The sequence below is a fragment of the Poeciliopsis prolifica genome, unplaced genomic scaffold, assembly GCF_027474105.1.
Source record: "Poeciliopsis prolifica strain line A6 unplaced genomic scaffold, Auburn_PproV2 SCAFFOLD005, whole genome shotgun sequence".
In the NCBI taxonomy this organism is placed as follows: domain Eukaryota; kingdom Metazoa; phylum Chordata; class Actinopteri; order Cyprinodontiformes; family Poeciliidae; genus Poeciliopsis; species Poeciliopsis prolifica.
The window spans coordinates 9,270,541-9,287,779 of NW_026562380.1; the positions used below are offsets into that span (position 1 = coordinate 9,270,541).

Sequence of the window (17,239 nt, forward strand, 5' to 3'; positions counted from 1 at the left end):
ACGCAAACGTGTTTGATAGTCATAAATAACGGATGGTTTGAACCTGTGAGTCAAATTAAATGAAATAAAAATGTGTTTAACTGGTAATGAATGAGGCATGTTTTCCCCTCAGAATAACAACTTCATCTGGACTTGTACAGCGCTTACATACACATACACTGTGTGTATATATGTACACACATTTTTTTAAGAGGCACCGGCATTCCAGCTCCAGATCTGTCGCAAACTGCCTCAAAACAGTCAGGAACATAGTGTCATGATTTGAAATCTGACACAAAACGTATGCTTTCTGGAGTTCCCAGGGAAAATGTGGAGGTTCAATGTCATGCCAAACAATCTTAGAAGAGGAAGGGCTGCTTTCAAACATTTCCCATGCGTCAGGCTATTAAAATGACATTCGTTTGCAGGTTGCTGGCACTTGTCTCGGGCATATTGCAAACACATGGAATTACATGATATGTCCATCCATGATTTAAACACTAGGTATTCTTTGATGCAAAGAAAAACAGACACTTCTGGATCTTTGAAGGCCATGTGGAAAGAGCGAGGAAAAAAGAAAAACAGGCGATACAGCAATCAAGAGTTTGTCACGCTGAGATTACATCACTGCTGATGATTGTATCCTGACAGGTACGGAAAGGAGGAAGAAACAGCATGTTAGAAATTTAGCCAAACAAACATAAAACAGAAGGTCAAGTAATTTTAGATGTAGTCATGTTCTGAAAGAGCCCCTTTGTCTGAAGATACTACTCTGTGTCACACTGAAAAAGGCCTCCATGTGTGAAACTCTAGTATTGCACTGCAGGGCTTAATTCTGGAGCCAAACTTTGTTGCTATCTACATGAATGTAAGTAATCTAATCAGCCATGTTATTTAAAGCATGGTTGCTATTACAGAGACATCTGAACTAATGTGACTTTTAACACAACTCTGCAATTAAGCTGCACATAGAGATTCAATAGATGTTTTTAATAAACCGAGTCAAAAATATACAACACATATAGGGTGTTTTCACACATAAGGAGCACTTCCATAGCGCAAATCTTTTCCAGGAATCATGGTAAGGTTTCTTGTTTTGCATTTGCTCAGCACTTAACGGGGCAAACGTCAATCACTAGGGAAGAAATGTACTTCCAAAAAATATCCAAGGTTGACTGTATGTACTTTATCATTCACCAGGAACATTAGAATGGACATTTGTATAGTGAGAGCAGTCAGATTGACTTTTTTTGCTATACTTGCAATTCAATTTCATCAGTTTAAACTCATTTTTACTCAAGTTTACCGTTGCCTGCAGCGGTGGTAGAGTTTAATTAAGTGATGTCCAATTACAGTTGCAGTGAGAGAGGAAGTAAATAATTATTTACTAATTATTTACTTCTAATTACTAATTATTCAAAAATAATTAGTTGGGGTATTAAGTTGTTTATGCTCTGAGGCACAAATAAAGTGAGCCACTGACAGATTTTCAAGTCGAAGATGCTGCTGCTAAATGTGTGTGATAAATCCTTCTTTGGGTCACGTCTGTCAGGCTTTTGTTGTTAAATACCTCTTAAAATTACAAACTTTCTTTGAAGTGATTATAACTCAGTTTAATGTTGTAAACACATGGAGAAAATCACAAAAATGAAAAATAGAAAGCCAAAGTTTAATCCCAACTTCTCCTTACTTCTTGTTTTTCCTCTGTGAGAGAACACAGAAATTTGCAATATTGAAATTCATTTAAAATGTACTACAGTTGCAGCTTTACACAAATTTAAGGTGATTTTATTTCCATTCTAAATTATGGTCCCTGTGTTATAATGAAGGACTAAAATTTACTGATAAAGTTAGTAAACCCTCAACTTATCAAATTCCTATCAAAACAGAGGAAGGCAAGCTAATGTTTGCAAATCTGCAAACTCAAGTTTTTGTAGTCATATATATTTGGGTCAAATGGTTTTTACTTTAGAGTAGTAGTTCCCAAAGTTGGGTTAGAGAACCCACTTAGGGTCACAAATGTGTGTGTTTTGCATTTTTAGATTCTCTTCAGAAATTAACCTAAATACTAAAACAAAATGACAATGGAAAGGACATGCATTTGATAAATAATAGTAAAAGATAACAAATAAAATAACAATAAAATCTTGAAAATAAGTAGAAACAAAATATCGGCCTGTATACTGACTGTTGATGCCAATTGTGTTCCCATTGGATCACTTTTTAAGCAACTCAGTAAAAGTGCCTGCATGCTCAATGAAGACTAAGTGTCTTGTATTTTATTTGTGGGTCAGAAGCCTGAAAGCTTGGGAACCACAGCTTTAGGGGAATCATTGTTAGAACATTACAGCTGCTCTGTAAAATGATGTTACCCCTTTGCTGGTTACCAACTCGCTGTCTGGAACATCTGATTTTGATCATTCTATTTATTTGATAATGCTCCAAAGATTAATGTTTCTGTATAACAACACTGCATTTGTGACACGCCTCAGTTGCTAGCTAAACAGCACAGCAGAACTCCAGCTAATCTTCTTCAAATACTAAACAAAGGGGATTGCAGTGAAGACCTATGCACAATCGTTAACGTTCCTCATGCCGCCAATATTCCACATTAGTAGCTCAAAGCCAACAATATTCTTGTAGATAACAAAAAATCAGAGAAGATCATTCTCATTTGCCTGCTGACACAGAAAGAGACTTTGTGTGCCATTATGGTGTAAAACTTGGGAAAAAGTTGGATATATCTATGTTAAGCAATAACCAGGAGATGTAGCAGGCGCTACGCCAGCTGAAAGCAAAAACACTCAGTCTGTCCAAATTCACACCTTGTGTTTGCAAAGTCACAAACTCATTTTAAATAGAGAAAGACACCAAAGAACCATTTCAGACCTTAAAAACAAATTCTAACAAGATACTATAAAAGGGAGAAAGGAATCACATAGCAGAACTAATAGGAAAGACAGAGTGTGTTTCTCTTAGCTGAAAGAAAATATGTTTCGTTTTGAAGTGAGTACAAACAGAAAGCCGTAACTAGAAGCAATCTGTGGACGGCTGTGCCAGTTTGTTTGATGAAAACATTTTCAAGCCCTTCACAGATGTTTAGTGAATTCGCTCCTATGTGGATGCTTCTAATGTTTGTCTTCACAGATTTTCCACCTTCTTCTTTCCTGTATATTCTTTCTGGTGCCTCGTACTTTTTGTCAGGGAAAGAACTTCACTTCAGTGCTCTTTGTTGCTATATTGCAGAAGGAATTGCTCTTTTTTAATTATTTTTGCTTCAAATGTATTAATCTCATTGTTGTAGAGTAGCATAAGTAAGACCATTATCTACCCAGCAAACAATATTTGAATGTCTATGAACAGATGTCATATATCGGGCAAGCATATCAAGGTTTTAAGAAGTTATGGTTTAAAAACCACAGATGTTTTATAACACAGTTTCTTAAATTAGATGCCAAAGAAAGACAGCAGTTTTCATCTGCTTATGTTGAGCTTTGAGTAGCACTGCCAGTCAGCTGACTGAAAGAGGGGCACAACATATCTTCTTAGCAAATAAAAGCGGTAACAATTCCGCTGTTGGTAAATATTTATACTTGCAAAACATGGCCAAAAACATGCATGTCAATGTGGAGAAACGATCTCCCTCTCACTCCTGTTTGCTTGGCTCCCAAGCTAAATTGGGACCAGAGGGCATGAAGAAAATAAACCTACAGATCAATCCCTGTTTAATCTTTGTGTACTTGTGGGTCAAAAACATGAAAGCTCCCACCTTGGCCAGATTGTTGGCTGGTGCACCACACCTCTATTTCCTCAGGCACAAAGTCCTTAGACTCAGCTTCAGGGATTGCTTCAGATATACCCAGCAATAGTTGATCTCTCTGAGCACAGCTGTTTGGTAGTTCAAGCCAAGATTATTGACAACAGGGACAACTGTTCAGGCTAATTTCCCCCAGAATCAGGATGAAAAATATAGGTAGTCTCTCTTCAGGTTGGAAGGAATAGGGGGAAAACAGAACTGATACAAAAAACATCATGGAATGACTGATGAGGATATCAGGGAAATACTTTCGAAATGTCCAAAAGACCACTGAACCACTTCCACTGGAAAGAAATAGTATCCCAACTATTTCTTATCCTTTGTATCCAAAGATACAAAGGATATAAGTGCTGCACCTCTGTGTCATTTCAAGCAGAGAGGGCTCAGGTATTGGTGTCTAATTTAGTCTTAGCTGGGTTTACAAGATGTAAACTTCCCAGTCACATGATACTGCTCATATGAGATCAGCCTAAAGAATAGAGAGGAACGAGAGGCTAAAGGATGTCAGGCTAAAGGCAATAAATTTAGTGCCGAATTTTACTTTCATTTTGCGAGACCTATTTACAAAATGACCTAAAAGCAACCTGGTGACATGGTTACTTTTGTAAAATACTATTTATTAAAAGTGACAAGTTAGCCACCGATAACATTCAGCTGTGATCTGGGAATTGAAAACTCCATTGCTTTTATATGCACAACATCCATTTTAAACTATGGAATAAGAAGTCAGTGAGGGAAGGCTTTTGGCTTTTGTTATATTTAAAAAAAAAACCTTTTGATTGTTTGCTTTACAAATATTTAGACCAAATTTGTAATTTAAAATGCAATCCAAGCAAATAAATGAATAAATCAGTTAATTAACATCTAACTTCATAAACAAAATAAATTTGAGGTGGAAAACCAAACAAGATTTCTGTTTTGATCCTTTTTGCAATATAGTCATGTAATTAATCTTGAGCCAAATGTATGAGTATGTTCCCATGTGTAAATTAAGCATTTCTCATCTTAACTTTTATATCTGTCTCCCATTCATTCTGTAGGATTTGAAAATGTGTGATGAAGACAGGAAGTTTATCTTTAATGAGAACATTCACCTTTCTGGCAGGTCTCTAAGTTACTCTTGATATGTTACATGCTCAGGCTGTCTGGGATAAAATGTTCTTTAAAGATTTAACTGCTTTATTTCAATCACGTTTTGGTCTACAGAGTATTCTCATTGTTAATTTGGAGATCTATTCATGATCATTTTGCAGTTAAGAAAGTTTTAGGAGTAATAAACTGGATTTAATATTCTGGCTACCAGGGAAACATTTTTCAGCATTCTGGCTAAAATACGACCCCAGAACGCTTGTTTTAGAGCTACACGGATGAGCCAGAGATCTTGATGAAATTCAGGGGATTTATTTTCCTTCAGAGCTTTTCATTGTTCATTGAAGCCAAAAGGTTTTGTCTTACCCTCATCAGTCTGACAGAGTTGTTTCCAGATTGAATTGGGTTTCTAGTTTGATTTAAGACTAAAAACCTCAGAAGTTTGTGATGAATATGCCGGATAGGTTTTCCTATGTCGACTGTTTAATTACCTTATATGTGCTCTGTCATTTGTAGAACAAGCACAACAGCAGTCCAGAGTAAGCTAATTTAGCCCCAAGAGTCCACCAGTTTTCCAATAAATCTGCACAAAAAATTGTTCTTTTTTAAAATATTGTTTTACCTCAATCCAAAGTACAAAACCAACTCAGTTAAAGCAAATTCTTTAATTACATTGTAAATCCAAGAAACAATTTTATACTTTGTCAGTCACACTAAGCCTTATGTTGCACTAACTTATCAATTATTTCAAATTTCTGTATGCCAGAGAGAAACATAATGGCAGAGAGAAATTTACAAAGCTACTACATTTTCAAAACATGTGAATTAAAATATAAAAGTTGAATATTTTCCTATGTGCTTTCTGCTTACATCCCATATTTTCATATTCAGTTTTGCATCTCCTCCTTTGAAATGTTTTTGTTCCACTTCCTTAATAAGGAACTAGGATACGGTTACAATGAAAAACTTTTTTTTAAAAAGCCACCGTTATTTTTCTCTTTATTAGTGCTGTCCCTGTGTATGGTGAAAGTTTACATAATATATCGGCAGTTTTTTTCCAGACTGAATTTTGTGCACAAATCTAAAAGACTGTAAGTGTATTTCATAACTTGTAGAGTGATATACTTTGTCATTTTAAAATGAACTGCATACAACTTCTGTTTAAACTCTGAAACTATGTCAACCACAATAATCTTAATATCTCAAACCGAATCTTAGACCTAATTCTTTGAGCTAAACATTTCACACAGAGTTACTCTCTAAATCTAAAGAACAGTGATCGGAAAGAAACAAGCATATGTTTTTTTGTGCGGACAAAAATAACAGCTGGAAGGTAAGTAATGCAGAATCAATTGAAAAATAAAAAATGAAGGAACTAATTCAAAGAAGGGATATGTTTAAGCAGAAAGACTTAAAAAGACGCTGACCGTGACCTTGTCTGAGGTTAAGGTAATTTTGAACTCAATTCCCCTGCTGAATGTGTGTGTGCACATTGACTCATAGTGGCCCCATTACTGATGACTCTAACAAGCTGAGGTCAGAGGGCAGACAGTGGTGAGTGAAAAAGGATGGAGCAAGACTGTTAAAGGTCCTTTAAGCACCACCTGCCTTCATGCATACACATACACACACACACACATATGCACTTAAAATCTTGACTAATTGATGCCAGACCATTTTCAAAAACATCCCTCGTGCCTCCGGACCCCTGCTTCTTCCCGAACCAAAGGGATGACAAGCCTTCACACAGATTCCAGTTTACATAACATGCTTTCAATTCAACTCAGAATAATGGTGAGGTGATTACTCAAGCATGTGCACACTTTTAATACTTTTTCAGTGTCATTGCCGCCGAATTCCCTTTAACACAATATATGTTACAGTCCACCAGAGACATTTTGCACCATGAAAGAAAAACAGCAGCTGCACCATTACAGACATCATTCAACTTGTTCTCCATTCCTACGACTAGCATTTCCCAGCAATGCTGAACTTGAAAGGCAAGGAAATTTCAAAACCACAAATGAAATCTTCTAAATAGAATAATTTTGGCTTTGCCCTATTTTCCCCAGTTACACCAAGCAGCCTTACCATAACTATGGCAGCAACTCAAAAGCCTTATAAAACACATTTCTGTCTCTCATCATCACCCCATACCTCCTACTTTGAACCATCAGTAATATATGGCAAACAAACGTCAAAGCACATGGAGTAAATAACATTTAGTTAGGATTCATTTTGTCCATAATTTATGCTGTAACAATATTTCCAAATTATATTTCATCCGTTAACCCCCCAACTCTCCTCGCCCCAAACGAGTAAAGACAGTTTTATTACTTGCTTTTAGATTTAAGCTTTAAACTGATAACTAAACCCATAACGAGCTTCAAAGAAGTATGCATATTTTAATCATCATTAATTATTTATTTTTATTCTTTAGTATCACTGAGATGACTTGGATTCCACCCAGCAGTTCAGTAAAGAAAACATAAGCATATGGGAAATATGAACATGTTCGTTAAGTTATTGATATTCAGAAAATGTGAGAACAACAAAGACAAGTAACTATATAGCCTTATTCTTGTTCCTCTTTGAACTGAATAAGTTCTTATTTTATGTTTCATTATTATTATTATTATTTCTTTTTAGGACATTTTTGCAGCTAACATTTGTTGTTTACATATTCAAAATAAAAATTTCATAGAAAATAATTATGCATCAAAACTGAAGTCAGCAACAAAGGTTTCCTGCAGCATGCAGTAAAGTACATAACTGTTCATACCCCTGCCTGATTTAGGTTTGAAATATCTCTTTTAGGTTAACCAACATGTTTCTTCTTACTGGAAGTCATTTCAACACCTTGGATTGGAGCGGCCACAGTCTCGACTTGAATGCAAGGAGCTAAAAATTATGGTTATGGTTAGGAGGTCTTTCAATCACAAAGATGTGGAACTCATCACCAAATATAAATTGTCAAAAATACCAGCTGAAGCATGCAGAGAGCGAATCAACAATTCTATGTAATATCAATACAGTGACAATATTTCTATCAAAATAAACAAAAAGATACTTTTTAGCGTTTTTACAAGCAAAATTTTTAAAAATAACATAAATTGCAATCTGAACTTTTTGTTGGAAATGTTTTGTTTAAGAAATTAGAAATATTTGAGGGTAAGAGGGCATTGTGCTAAAAGAGCTTCATGGGAATATTAGAAAAACTTGTTTATCGGCTTGTCTGAAAAACTAAAATGATGCTTTTGAGTGAACAACAGACAATTGCTAAACTACTTCAGACATGAAGTTGTGTAATATTATTCTGTCTATGTTGCTCAGTAAGCAGAATATCGGCTACAGTGGCAGCAGTTTAAGGAAACTTCAAATACTGGTAACAAGGTAAAAGGAGAATCTGTAGCTTAAAAAAAATTCTGTAGTTGTTTTCATTGCAATTTTGCATCCAAGACAAGATGAAGAAATACCGCATTGTGCAAGGTTATTCCAATTTATGCATAAAATCATAATTTGTTTCATTCCTTTAAAAAAGTTCATCAGAGTATATTATTTTAGGTCAAGCATTTAGAGTCTAAGAATGCTAGGTGTTTTTCATGACTATCCAAAGTGTAAATAAAACATAAATGCATTTTTTATTTTTGCCAATACTTCTATGTTCAAAACAAAGCTGTTGTCGGCCAGATCTATTTGACCGTTGTAAAATGATTTTTATTTTTATTTTTTTGTTCATTTCAATAGCTTTATTTGTCTGTAACTTCAGCTTCAAGGCCACATGTGTGTTTTCAGACACTCTTCAAAATGTTCAGGTAAGAAATGGCAAAGAATGTAATAATACTTTAGTAGGACAGTTGTGCAATATATTAGTTGTTCACTCTAGAGTCTGCAATTTTAAAAACTGATAAGCGAGCTTTTTCTGAAAGTTTTTGCAGCTCTATGCAAATATTATTGAGCAAGAATAAGGGCAAAAATTGATAACCTGCATTAAAGAAACTAACCAGACTGACTGCCACGACTTTAAAGAAGATCACATTTACATTGCCACTGCTAGTGCAATGCCTCTTGATAAAAATATTTAATTACCAAAAAGTATAAAACATCTGAATTTTCTGGGAACAATATGTCTCAAGGTATGTGGTGACAGAATTAAAGACCAGAATATAAAAGTTTGTGTCAACAGATTGGTAGCACTAAAGAATAAATGCACCACAGTTTGATTCCTGAACTAAACTTGCGAGAGGACTTCTCTTTAAAGCAGGTCTGAATTCTTACTGTATTTGCCTACTTTGATGAATACTACTTGGCCATGTTTTGATTGGTGCACTTGAGACGATTTAAAAACACACATCTGATCTATGTTCCGAATATCTCCCATTATCATTCTTGGAGCAACACACAGAAGGTCATTTTGCCCCAGAACAGCAGAAACATCAGAGTGCATGACAAATACAGTACAGGCGAACTGATGCGAGGCCACCGGTTCTACGCTTGTACTGACCAAAAATGTGTCTGACAACTTGGTTCACTTGAGGTTGAGTTAGAAGGTTTGTTTTCTGTAATTCATCAATTTCTTTTTAAAACACATGGCCAAATATTTCATATGGCGCTGGATCCGTGGCAAAGTGGGGTTTTGCAGAAAGGATTTTGGCTTTAATACAGAACTAAATTAATATATTCTCTAACACACAGTTGCCAGTAATTTCCAAAGTTCAAAAATATTTTTCTACGGCTCTTTGGCTTTTGGGACTCAATCTCAGGGTGGGTTTCTGTTTTGAAATAAAAATCCTGCCTAAACAAAAAGAGAATAATAAAAAATCTCCCACTCATAACTTTTCAAGATGGTAGAGAGGATAAGAAGCAAGAGTGCAACAGAGAAGACAACTTTAGCATTCCAGTCTTATTTTTATTCAGCTCCGTAGTAATAAGTACTTATCAATCAGGGAAATTTTATTTTGAAATTATAAGGTCCACATAGCCTACACAAAAACTGCCTAAAAGTCTAAAGACTACAAATAAATACTTAGAACTATAAATCATTTTCTATAGTTCCCTGTTGGCATGTGTCTAAATCACATTAAATGGTATGCAGCCCACCCAAAATCAGGGCTCCCACAATTTCTTCAGCAGACTGCGTTAAGTGTTATAAGTGAATATGTCAATGCACTGTATACAAGCCTCTGCAACAGCACCTCAACCGTCCCCACATTCCTGTTTCAGAAATTGCATTTGTCATTCTAAAAGCTGAAGGTTTACTCTTGCATACCTTAGACATCATGTGAGTGCTAAAGCATGACCCACAGAATCCAGGAGACGGTGCCATAAGAGTAGGTGTCCAAAACACAGAGGAGTTTGTGTGTTTGATCTCCTACCTGTTATTGTAATGTTGCTGTAGATGTTGGACAGCTGCTCCTTCAGTAGGACGAGCTGCGTGTTGGCAGCCTTCTCTCTCTGCAGCTCCAGCATGATGTCAGGATTGTACGCGACTTTACAGCCTTTCTGTTTGTCCAGTGCAATGTCACTGTGAACTATATCTGCCGCACAGACAAAAAAAACATATGACATATATGCTCTTTTTAAGTTTTTGTTAAAAAATTTTATGTTAGCATTGTGTAATTACTTAGTTAGCTTAATTCCTTTGTAAACTTATCATTTAGTGAAACTGTTCAAGAGTGACAAATGCTGTAGAATAGCGATTCCCACATATTTCTGCTTCCGACCCACAGAAACGTGTGATCCAAACTTTTGCTTGTTCAAGAATACAAACATTGCTTGTAAAGCTGCACCCCTATGTGGGAAGTTGATATTCAAATTTTGAGCTATTATTAAAAAAGAGAACCCTTACAACAATTTCCAGCTGCATTCAGTAAGCCAGAGGAATTTGCAAATTTACGTACCCGGTGACCAAATAAAGTAATAAGTCAAAAACACCACAGGTCACTTTCAATGTAATTTAAAGCAATCAAACTCTAAGAAAGCACATCTCTAACAGAGCTTTAATTGTATTATTGCTGCTTTTGTAATTATGTGTTTAAAGGACAGCCATTGTTGATTTTAACTGTTATTTCCAACGTCAAAATAAGAGGCAAAACACAAACACCTTAAATAACCATGACACATTTTTTAAAATTTATTTGCAATTTTTGTCACGTACTACAGCAGTAATAGAATATTTACGGCATTTGTAGAACTCCCTTTGTTGTGTTTCACAACCCTGAACTATAGCTCCAAATTATCCAATGTAATTTTCAAAACTAATAAGCGCAGTTTTAAAACTTTTAATACGCTGCCCGCACAATGTAGGTTGTATGTTATTTTCTTACATAAAATTAGAGTTATGCTTGGCTCAGAGGAGCTCGTTCAAGGACTGGTGCACCAGCATTAATTTAATCAAGGAGTGAGCGTGAATGGGAATAAATCCATCCATCACGGTCGAGCTTTTTGTTGGGTTTTTTTTCCCGTTTACATTCGTTTGAGGTGACGTGTCTCAGCTAAACGGGCACCAAGTTATATTAAACTATATTTACTATAAATGCCGGGTCAGCTATCAGTGGGGGTAAAGTAAATATCATGCTGCTTGTTCTGAAATGTATTTTTCCCAGAACAAAGTGTGAGACGAAGACGCAAGAGACGGCGACGCCATGATTTTTTTTTTTTCTCCTGACATTAACACAACGTCAGACTAACGCGGAAAGGGAAAACGAAGCGTCTAATTACCGTCCTCGTAATTAATCAGGTAGTAGTCTGGACCAGGGCCCCGGAACTTGGCAAGGTTCTTCTGGTTGTTGAACTGCAGGAAGTCGGTTCGTTTTCCGCCGAAGCGCAGAAAAGCAGGAGAGAGGCCGCGCGCCAGGGTCACGAGCCGCCTGGAGCTGCGGAGGCACGAGAGAAAAAAACAAAAGGGTTAAATTAAAAAAATACACATAATAAAGTCAAATGAAAACTTACTAGAGAAGACGTTTGTCACAAGTTTCGGTAGACAGTATTCATACTACATTTTTCAATTATAAAATAGAGAAGAGAAGCAGAAAAAACACAGCATGGTAATTTTTTTTAAAATCATTTTTATGTCCAACAAAACAATGACAAAAAATTAGACCGGGGTGGGAAAAAATTTTTTTACGACTTTGATGGCAACTTTACGTCACAGTAGGTCTTTTGTATTGTGTGCCACACACAAAACTTTTGAACTCGTTCTTGCAGACTAATAAGTAGATGATGATGTTCCATATGGAAATCAAGTTGCGAGGCGGCGCAAGTGAAGGATTATAAACCTGAGGCAGGAAGGACAGAAACACGCAGAGGCCAAATCTAAGATCAGACCCAGTAGCTATGTGTTATTCTCCTTCATCCTGGTTTTGGCTTGAAGCCGAGACTAACCCAGTGACGCTTTAATTGTTAATAAAATTCAAGAGTAGTTTCGAGGCGGGTGCAGCAAAAGTAAAAAGAACGCTTATTTTATCTCGAGGTCACGAAGTTTCCAGATGTACACTTCCGAATCCTACATGGCGCTTATGCCTAAAAAGCTTTAGTCAACCTCAAATCAAGCTGTAGATCCACTTTGCACAGTAGGGACAGCAGCTATGAGCGTGGTTGTGTTAAATGATAGACCAATACACAAATTATGCTGCCAATATCTGAAGCCAGCAAATCAAAATAATAAGAGAAAACTCCTCACTCATTTTTCTCACAAGGATAAAGAGAGCAAATTACACAAAACTGACTTCCTCATTATAAAATAAAGGTCTTTATAAAAATTCTATGTTTATATATATATATATATATATATATATATATATATATATATATATTATATATATATATATATATATATATATATATATATATATATATATATAATTATAGAGATAAATAATTATGGTGCTATTGTAGTACATAGCATTTTTCCATATATACTTAGTAGCACAATATTACTGGGTACTGTGTAGAAATGAAAATGCAAGTTTTAATTGTAAGTAGGCCTATAAGCTCAGCGGCTCCCTATTCTGTATTATAGGTTTGAATCCACTTTCTTAAAAAAATAAAAGAGAAAACGTGCCTGATCGCTCCATGACAGTTGAGACAACGTAGCTCCCTTCGTAATAAACATGTAGAAATACAACAACAAAAAAAGAAAGAAAAAAAAAACCCACCAAGTATTTCAGAAGTGTATCCTACATTTCAGAGGCATTTAGTCACATAGGTTAGTACTGATGGAGAATGTTCTACCTCAGAAAGTCCAGCCAGCCGTCTTTGATGATCGCGGGGTCCAACTGCAGCGACAAGAAGTTGTCGTTGAGGATTCTGATCGGACTGCGGGTGTTGACATCCAGGAGAACCAGCGTCCTCCCCAAGAAGCCTGGTCGCTTCCCGCCTGCTGCGTTTCTCTGATACGTGGAGGAGGAAGAGTACGAGGAAGAGATTACCGACTGCACCACCAAAATAACAAAAGATGTCAGCCACAGGGAGGACCCGGGGGACGCACAGGGTGAACACTTGGGCATCTTCTCGGTGTCAGAGAGAGGGGATCAGTGTGCGTAATGGGGCTCAAAGACTGAACCAAAAAAATGACCAGTTTTAAGCCACAAAGTGCGATGGCGGTTCTTTACTTCGGTCTCATCGATCTGAATCAGTCTTCCTGTCTGGTGTTCTCACCCCTTCTGCCCCCCGCCCCTCTGCGTATTTTTTGGGAGCTGCCAGCGAGAGCGCACGCCCCGAGCCAGCCTTCCCGGTTGTGGGAGCTGAAAACTGGGAGGAGGAGAAGCAGCAGCACCGCCCCTCTTGGTTCTCTGAAGTGTAAGACTAAAAAAGAAGCTTTTAGTTTCCTAACCTCATGTGCATAAGTAGGAATAAAAGACGCATTATTTTATACATATCGACTTTCCTGACTACACGTTGGTACTTCCCTATGAAATAAAAGAAACTTTGATTTTCTTTCCAAAACCGCCCGAAATTGGTACGTAGTTTTCAGAATGAAACAAAGTTTTATTTAAATTATAAAAATTTTTTGTCAAACAAGGGACATTCATTTATTCTGTGTGGGTTAAACTGGGGCCATGATGGTATAGACGTTTTGACCTGCACGCACATCCAGGCCCAGATAAACCTAAAACTGACATTGTCGTATCAATCAGGCCTAATCACAAATCAACGCGCGACTTCTTTGCTGTTAATGTAAGTTAAAAATAAGCTCTGCCTCCAAAATGAAGTGATCTAGGAAGTTTATACTGTAACCTCTCAGCATAGATACATTTTGGAACATGTGAGAAATGACTTGTTGCGCAAATGAACCCAAACTCAGAATCACTCGCGTTGAAATCTGCTCTTCACATCTCATGTACAAAACTGTTCTGATCCAAGAAGTGTTTTCTATATATTCTAAGAACTGGTGTGGTCTTTGCACATTTCAAAAGAAGAAACGCAGATCACAACAATCTTGTCAGTGACATACTTCATGTTGATGAAAGAGTTCCAAGTAGTTTTGAAAAAAAAAAAAAAAAAGCACTGAGCTAAAACTGTCCGCATAGTTTGGGAATCATATTTGGAGATGGAAACATGAGCAACTGGCTCTCCACAAAAAACATTCAAAAGAAACTTTAAAAGAAAATCAACAAAACTATGAGAGTTTGAATCCTGACGGAGCTCAGATTTTGCGTGATGTGAGGAGGAAAAACACACCAAAGTGTTTCTCAACAGCGCGCCAGATTCTAACACGGACAGCTTGAGATCATGACTGTCAAAGATGAGATGAAGGATGAGCAAAATTCAGCCCGTCAGGCCTTTTTCTAAAAAAACCCCTCCAAGTTCACACTTTAGCTCTTTAAACAAATTTACCTGTTTCATAAAGTCCTGCAGATGTGTATTTATTTTATTTTAAAACAAGCAGAATTAATTTTCTTGCAAAACAAGACGCAAAGCATTTCATCCAGGCGCCAAGGAATCTATTTCTGTCGTATGAAACAACATAACTGCGACCCAGAAAAATAAATGTTGTTTTCATCTGACCGGCCTTTTTACGAGCTGAGACTCACATTAACGAATCTCAGTTTCAACTGTCAGCTTTTCAAAACGCACCACAAACAGAAAGCTATTAACTGCTCGACCTTTTTACAAGGTTTTAAAGCTGCCTTCAAGTGGCTGCTGGAGGGCGAGAGGGAGCATTTATGGATGGATTCCCAATTCTTAGATGGGAATCTGCTTTGGGAGCCTTTGGAGGATGACAAATCATAGAGGTTTGCTGGGGTTCTTCTGCTCTCACTGGCTGAATTCATTCATTCTGTGGAATGAACATTAATAAAACGATCCCGATCCAGAACGTTATGGAACATTTCTACCACAGCACTCCCAATTTGTTATAACAAGCTGATGCAAAATTATTGTGCAAGGGCAAAAAAAAAAAAAAGAAGAAAAAAAGTCGACCTAATTTCTTCGCTGGGATCTTGCTTTCATTTAATTTCTGTTATTTTACACGCGCGCATTTATTACTACATATAAAGCAAACGCCTTTTTATATGAATTTGCTGTATGACATTTTTGCATGAGCTCGGGGATGGATGTCTCTCCCTTGGTAATTATGGAGGACACGCAGGACGTTTACACGGAAAATGTGCAGATTTTTTTTTTTTTTTTTTACTGCTATCTTCACAAATAGCCCTCGTGGTCCGTTTTTTTTTTTTTTTTTTACAGGTTTTATTTCCCTCCAATTTTTTTCTTTTCTTTTTTTGCGGGCTCCTATTTCCTGTGCAGACCGATCCATATCTTTTTTTGTATTTTGTATTTTTTTTTAATTTTTGCGATGAACAAGCTGTCACAAACATAACATTAAACATTACAGCCGGTCGTACTTGCGGTGCAGTCTGGTGTCAGCAAAGCCCTGCCACTCATCTCTGAGCGACACTAATTTCTTCCTCTCTTCGAAATCCAGACTCAGATAAATAAATAAATGCACCCAAAATTCTCGATCATGATAAGAAGCCGATGAGGAGGAGAACGTGGAGCTTTAAAGGACGACTTTCGTTTATTGCACTTCTGTTCATCATACAGCTGAAATATGAACGGAAATTAATAAATGAATAGTTAGATAAATAAATAAATGAACAGTCCTTACACGGATTTTTTTTTAAACTCAGAAATAATAAAATTGACATATGTGTTAGAGGAACAAATCTCACCAATGCTTCCTCCATAATATTCATATTAAACGGCGCTGGTTCCGGAAAAAAAAAAGACGCACAAGTTTTTTTGTTTTCCTGCATGCCGACAGAGATAGAGCCTCTTTCCTAACAAGAGCCAGTCCAAAAAGCATTTCATTTGAAACATGCTTTTTGACAGGAGAATATTTAAGTAGTTTTCGTCTCCAGTCGATTCATGTGATCTGATTGTGTGTATTTTCATTGGCATATTTGAAAACGGAGCTGCTTCTGCGACTGAGGTTTGAGTTGAGATAAGTAGGAAGAGAACAGATCAATTTTCATATAGAGGAGAATGGGTTGGCTTTAAAAAAAAAGAAAGGTAAAATGTTTTTCGTTATTATTATTTTTAGTTATTTTATTTATTATTTTTTAACTGGTTTTTGGATATGTCACGTTTATATGGCTATCAGCACTGAAACGCACTGTCTGAACATGTCCGACATAAAGGCACCATCTAACTTAGTAATTCCTAATAACAACTGCTATTTTATATACGTATTAAACTGGTATGTTTGGTAATTCTTAAACTTGCATATCAATAATTATGACCCTGACATTTGCGCTTCTTCTGCTCGCCGTCTAATTACGCAGTAATTATAAAAAGAAATTGTGACAATCTAATCAGCTTACAGGATACAAAATGAATGTTTCTTCCTTCTCCGACCTTATTCGTTTTGATCAAACTTTCCGCATTTAAAACAATGATTTAAGTCACGAGCATAAAGGCCTTGGATTTAAATCAAACATGTCTCGAGTTTGAACTTGAACTCCACTGAGAAAATCTCATCCAGTGTTTTGGACAGCGGGTCGAATCTAAACAAGGAGAAATACTGCCATCTAGTGGTTGCAGCATGGGTGGTTCACAGTCTAAGATAGCGTTTTTAAATACACATGCTCTGTTGCTGCAACGTTATTTATTTATTTATTTATTTTATTTTTTGTCTTTTCATTCTTGCTTGAAATTCTGCGCCATTTTTAATTTTTTATTTTTTTTTTTACTAGGCAGCCAAGCCCAGTTTCAGGCTAAGTGCTGAATCACGTTCATTATTTATGTCAGGGCTTCTCCTTTTCTATTTTTGGAAAAGCGGCAGAAAGCAAGTCGAGCATACGTCAGAATTGGTCTTTTTTTATTTCAGCTTCCCCTCCCTCCCCTCACAGA

At 36.6% G+C, this 17,239-nt stretch overlaps 1 protein-coding gene across 1 annotated transcript in view; it reads right to left on the bottom strand.

Moving 5' to 3' along the window:
- hpse2 (heparanase 2) overlaps positions 1 to 13,414 on the bottom strand; it is a 61,502-nt gene extending 48,088 nt beyond the window's left edge. The window contains exons 1-3 of the mRNA XM_055029485.1: positions 13,118 to 13,414; positions 11,606 to 11,760; positions 10,261 to 10,422 (exon numbers count right to left, since the gene is read on the bottom strand). Of these exons, the coding sequence (XP_054885460.1) occupies positions 10,261 to 10,422; positions 11,606 to 11,760; positions 13,118 to 13,392 (592 nt within the window). The 5' untranslated portion in view covers positions 13,393 to 13,414. The remainder of the gene's footprint in view (positions 1 to 10,260; positions 10,423 to 11,605; positions 11,761 to 13,117) is intronic.
- Positions 13,415 to 17,239: the final 3,825 nt, after the last annotated feature.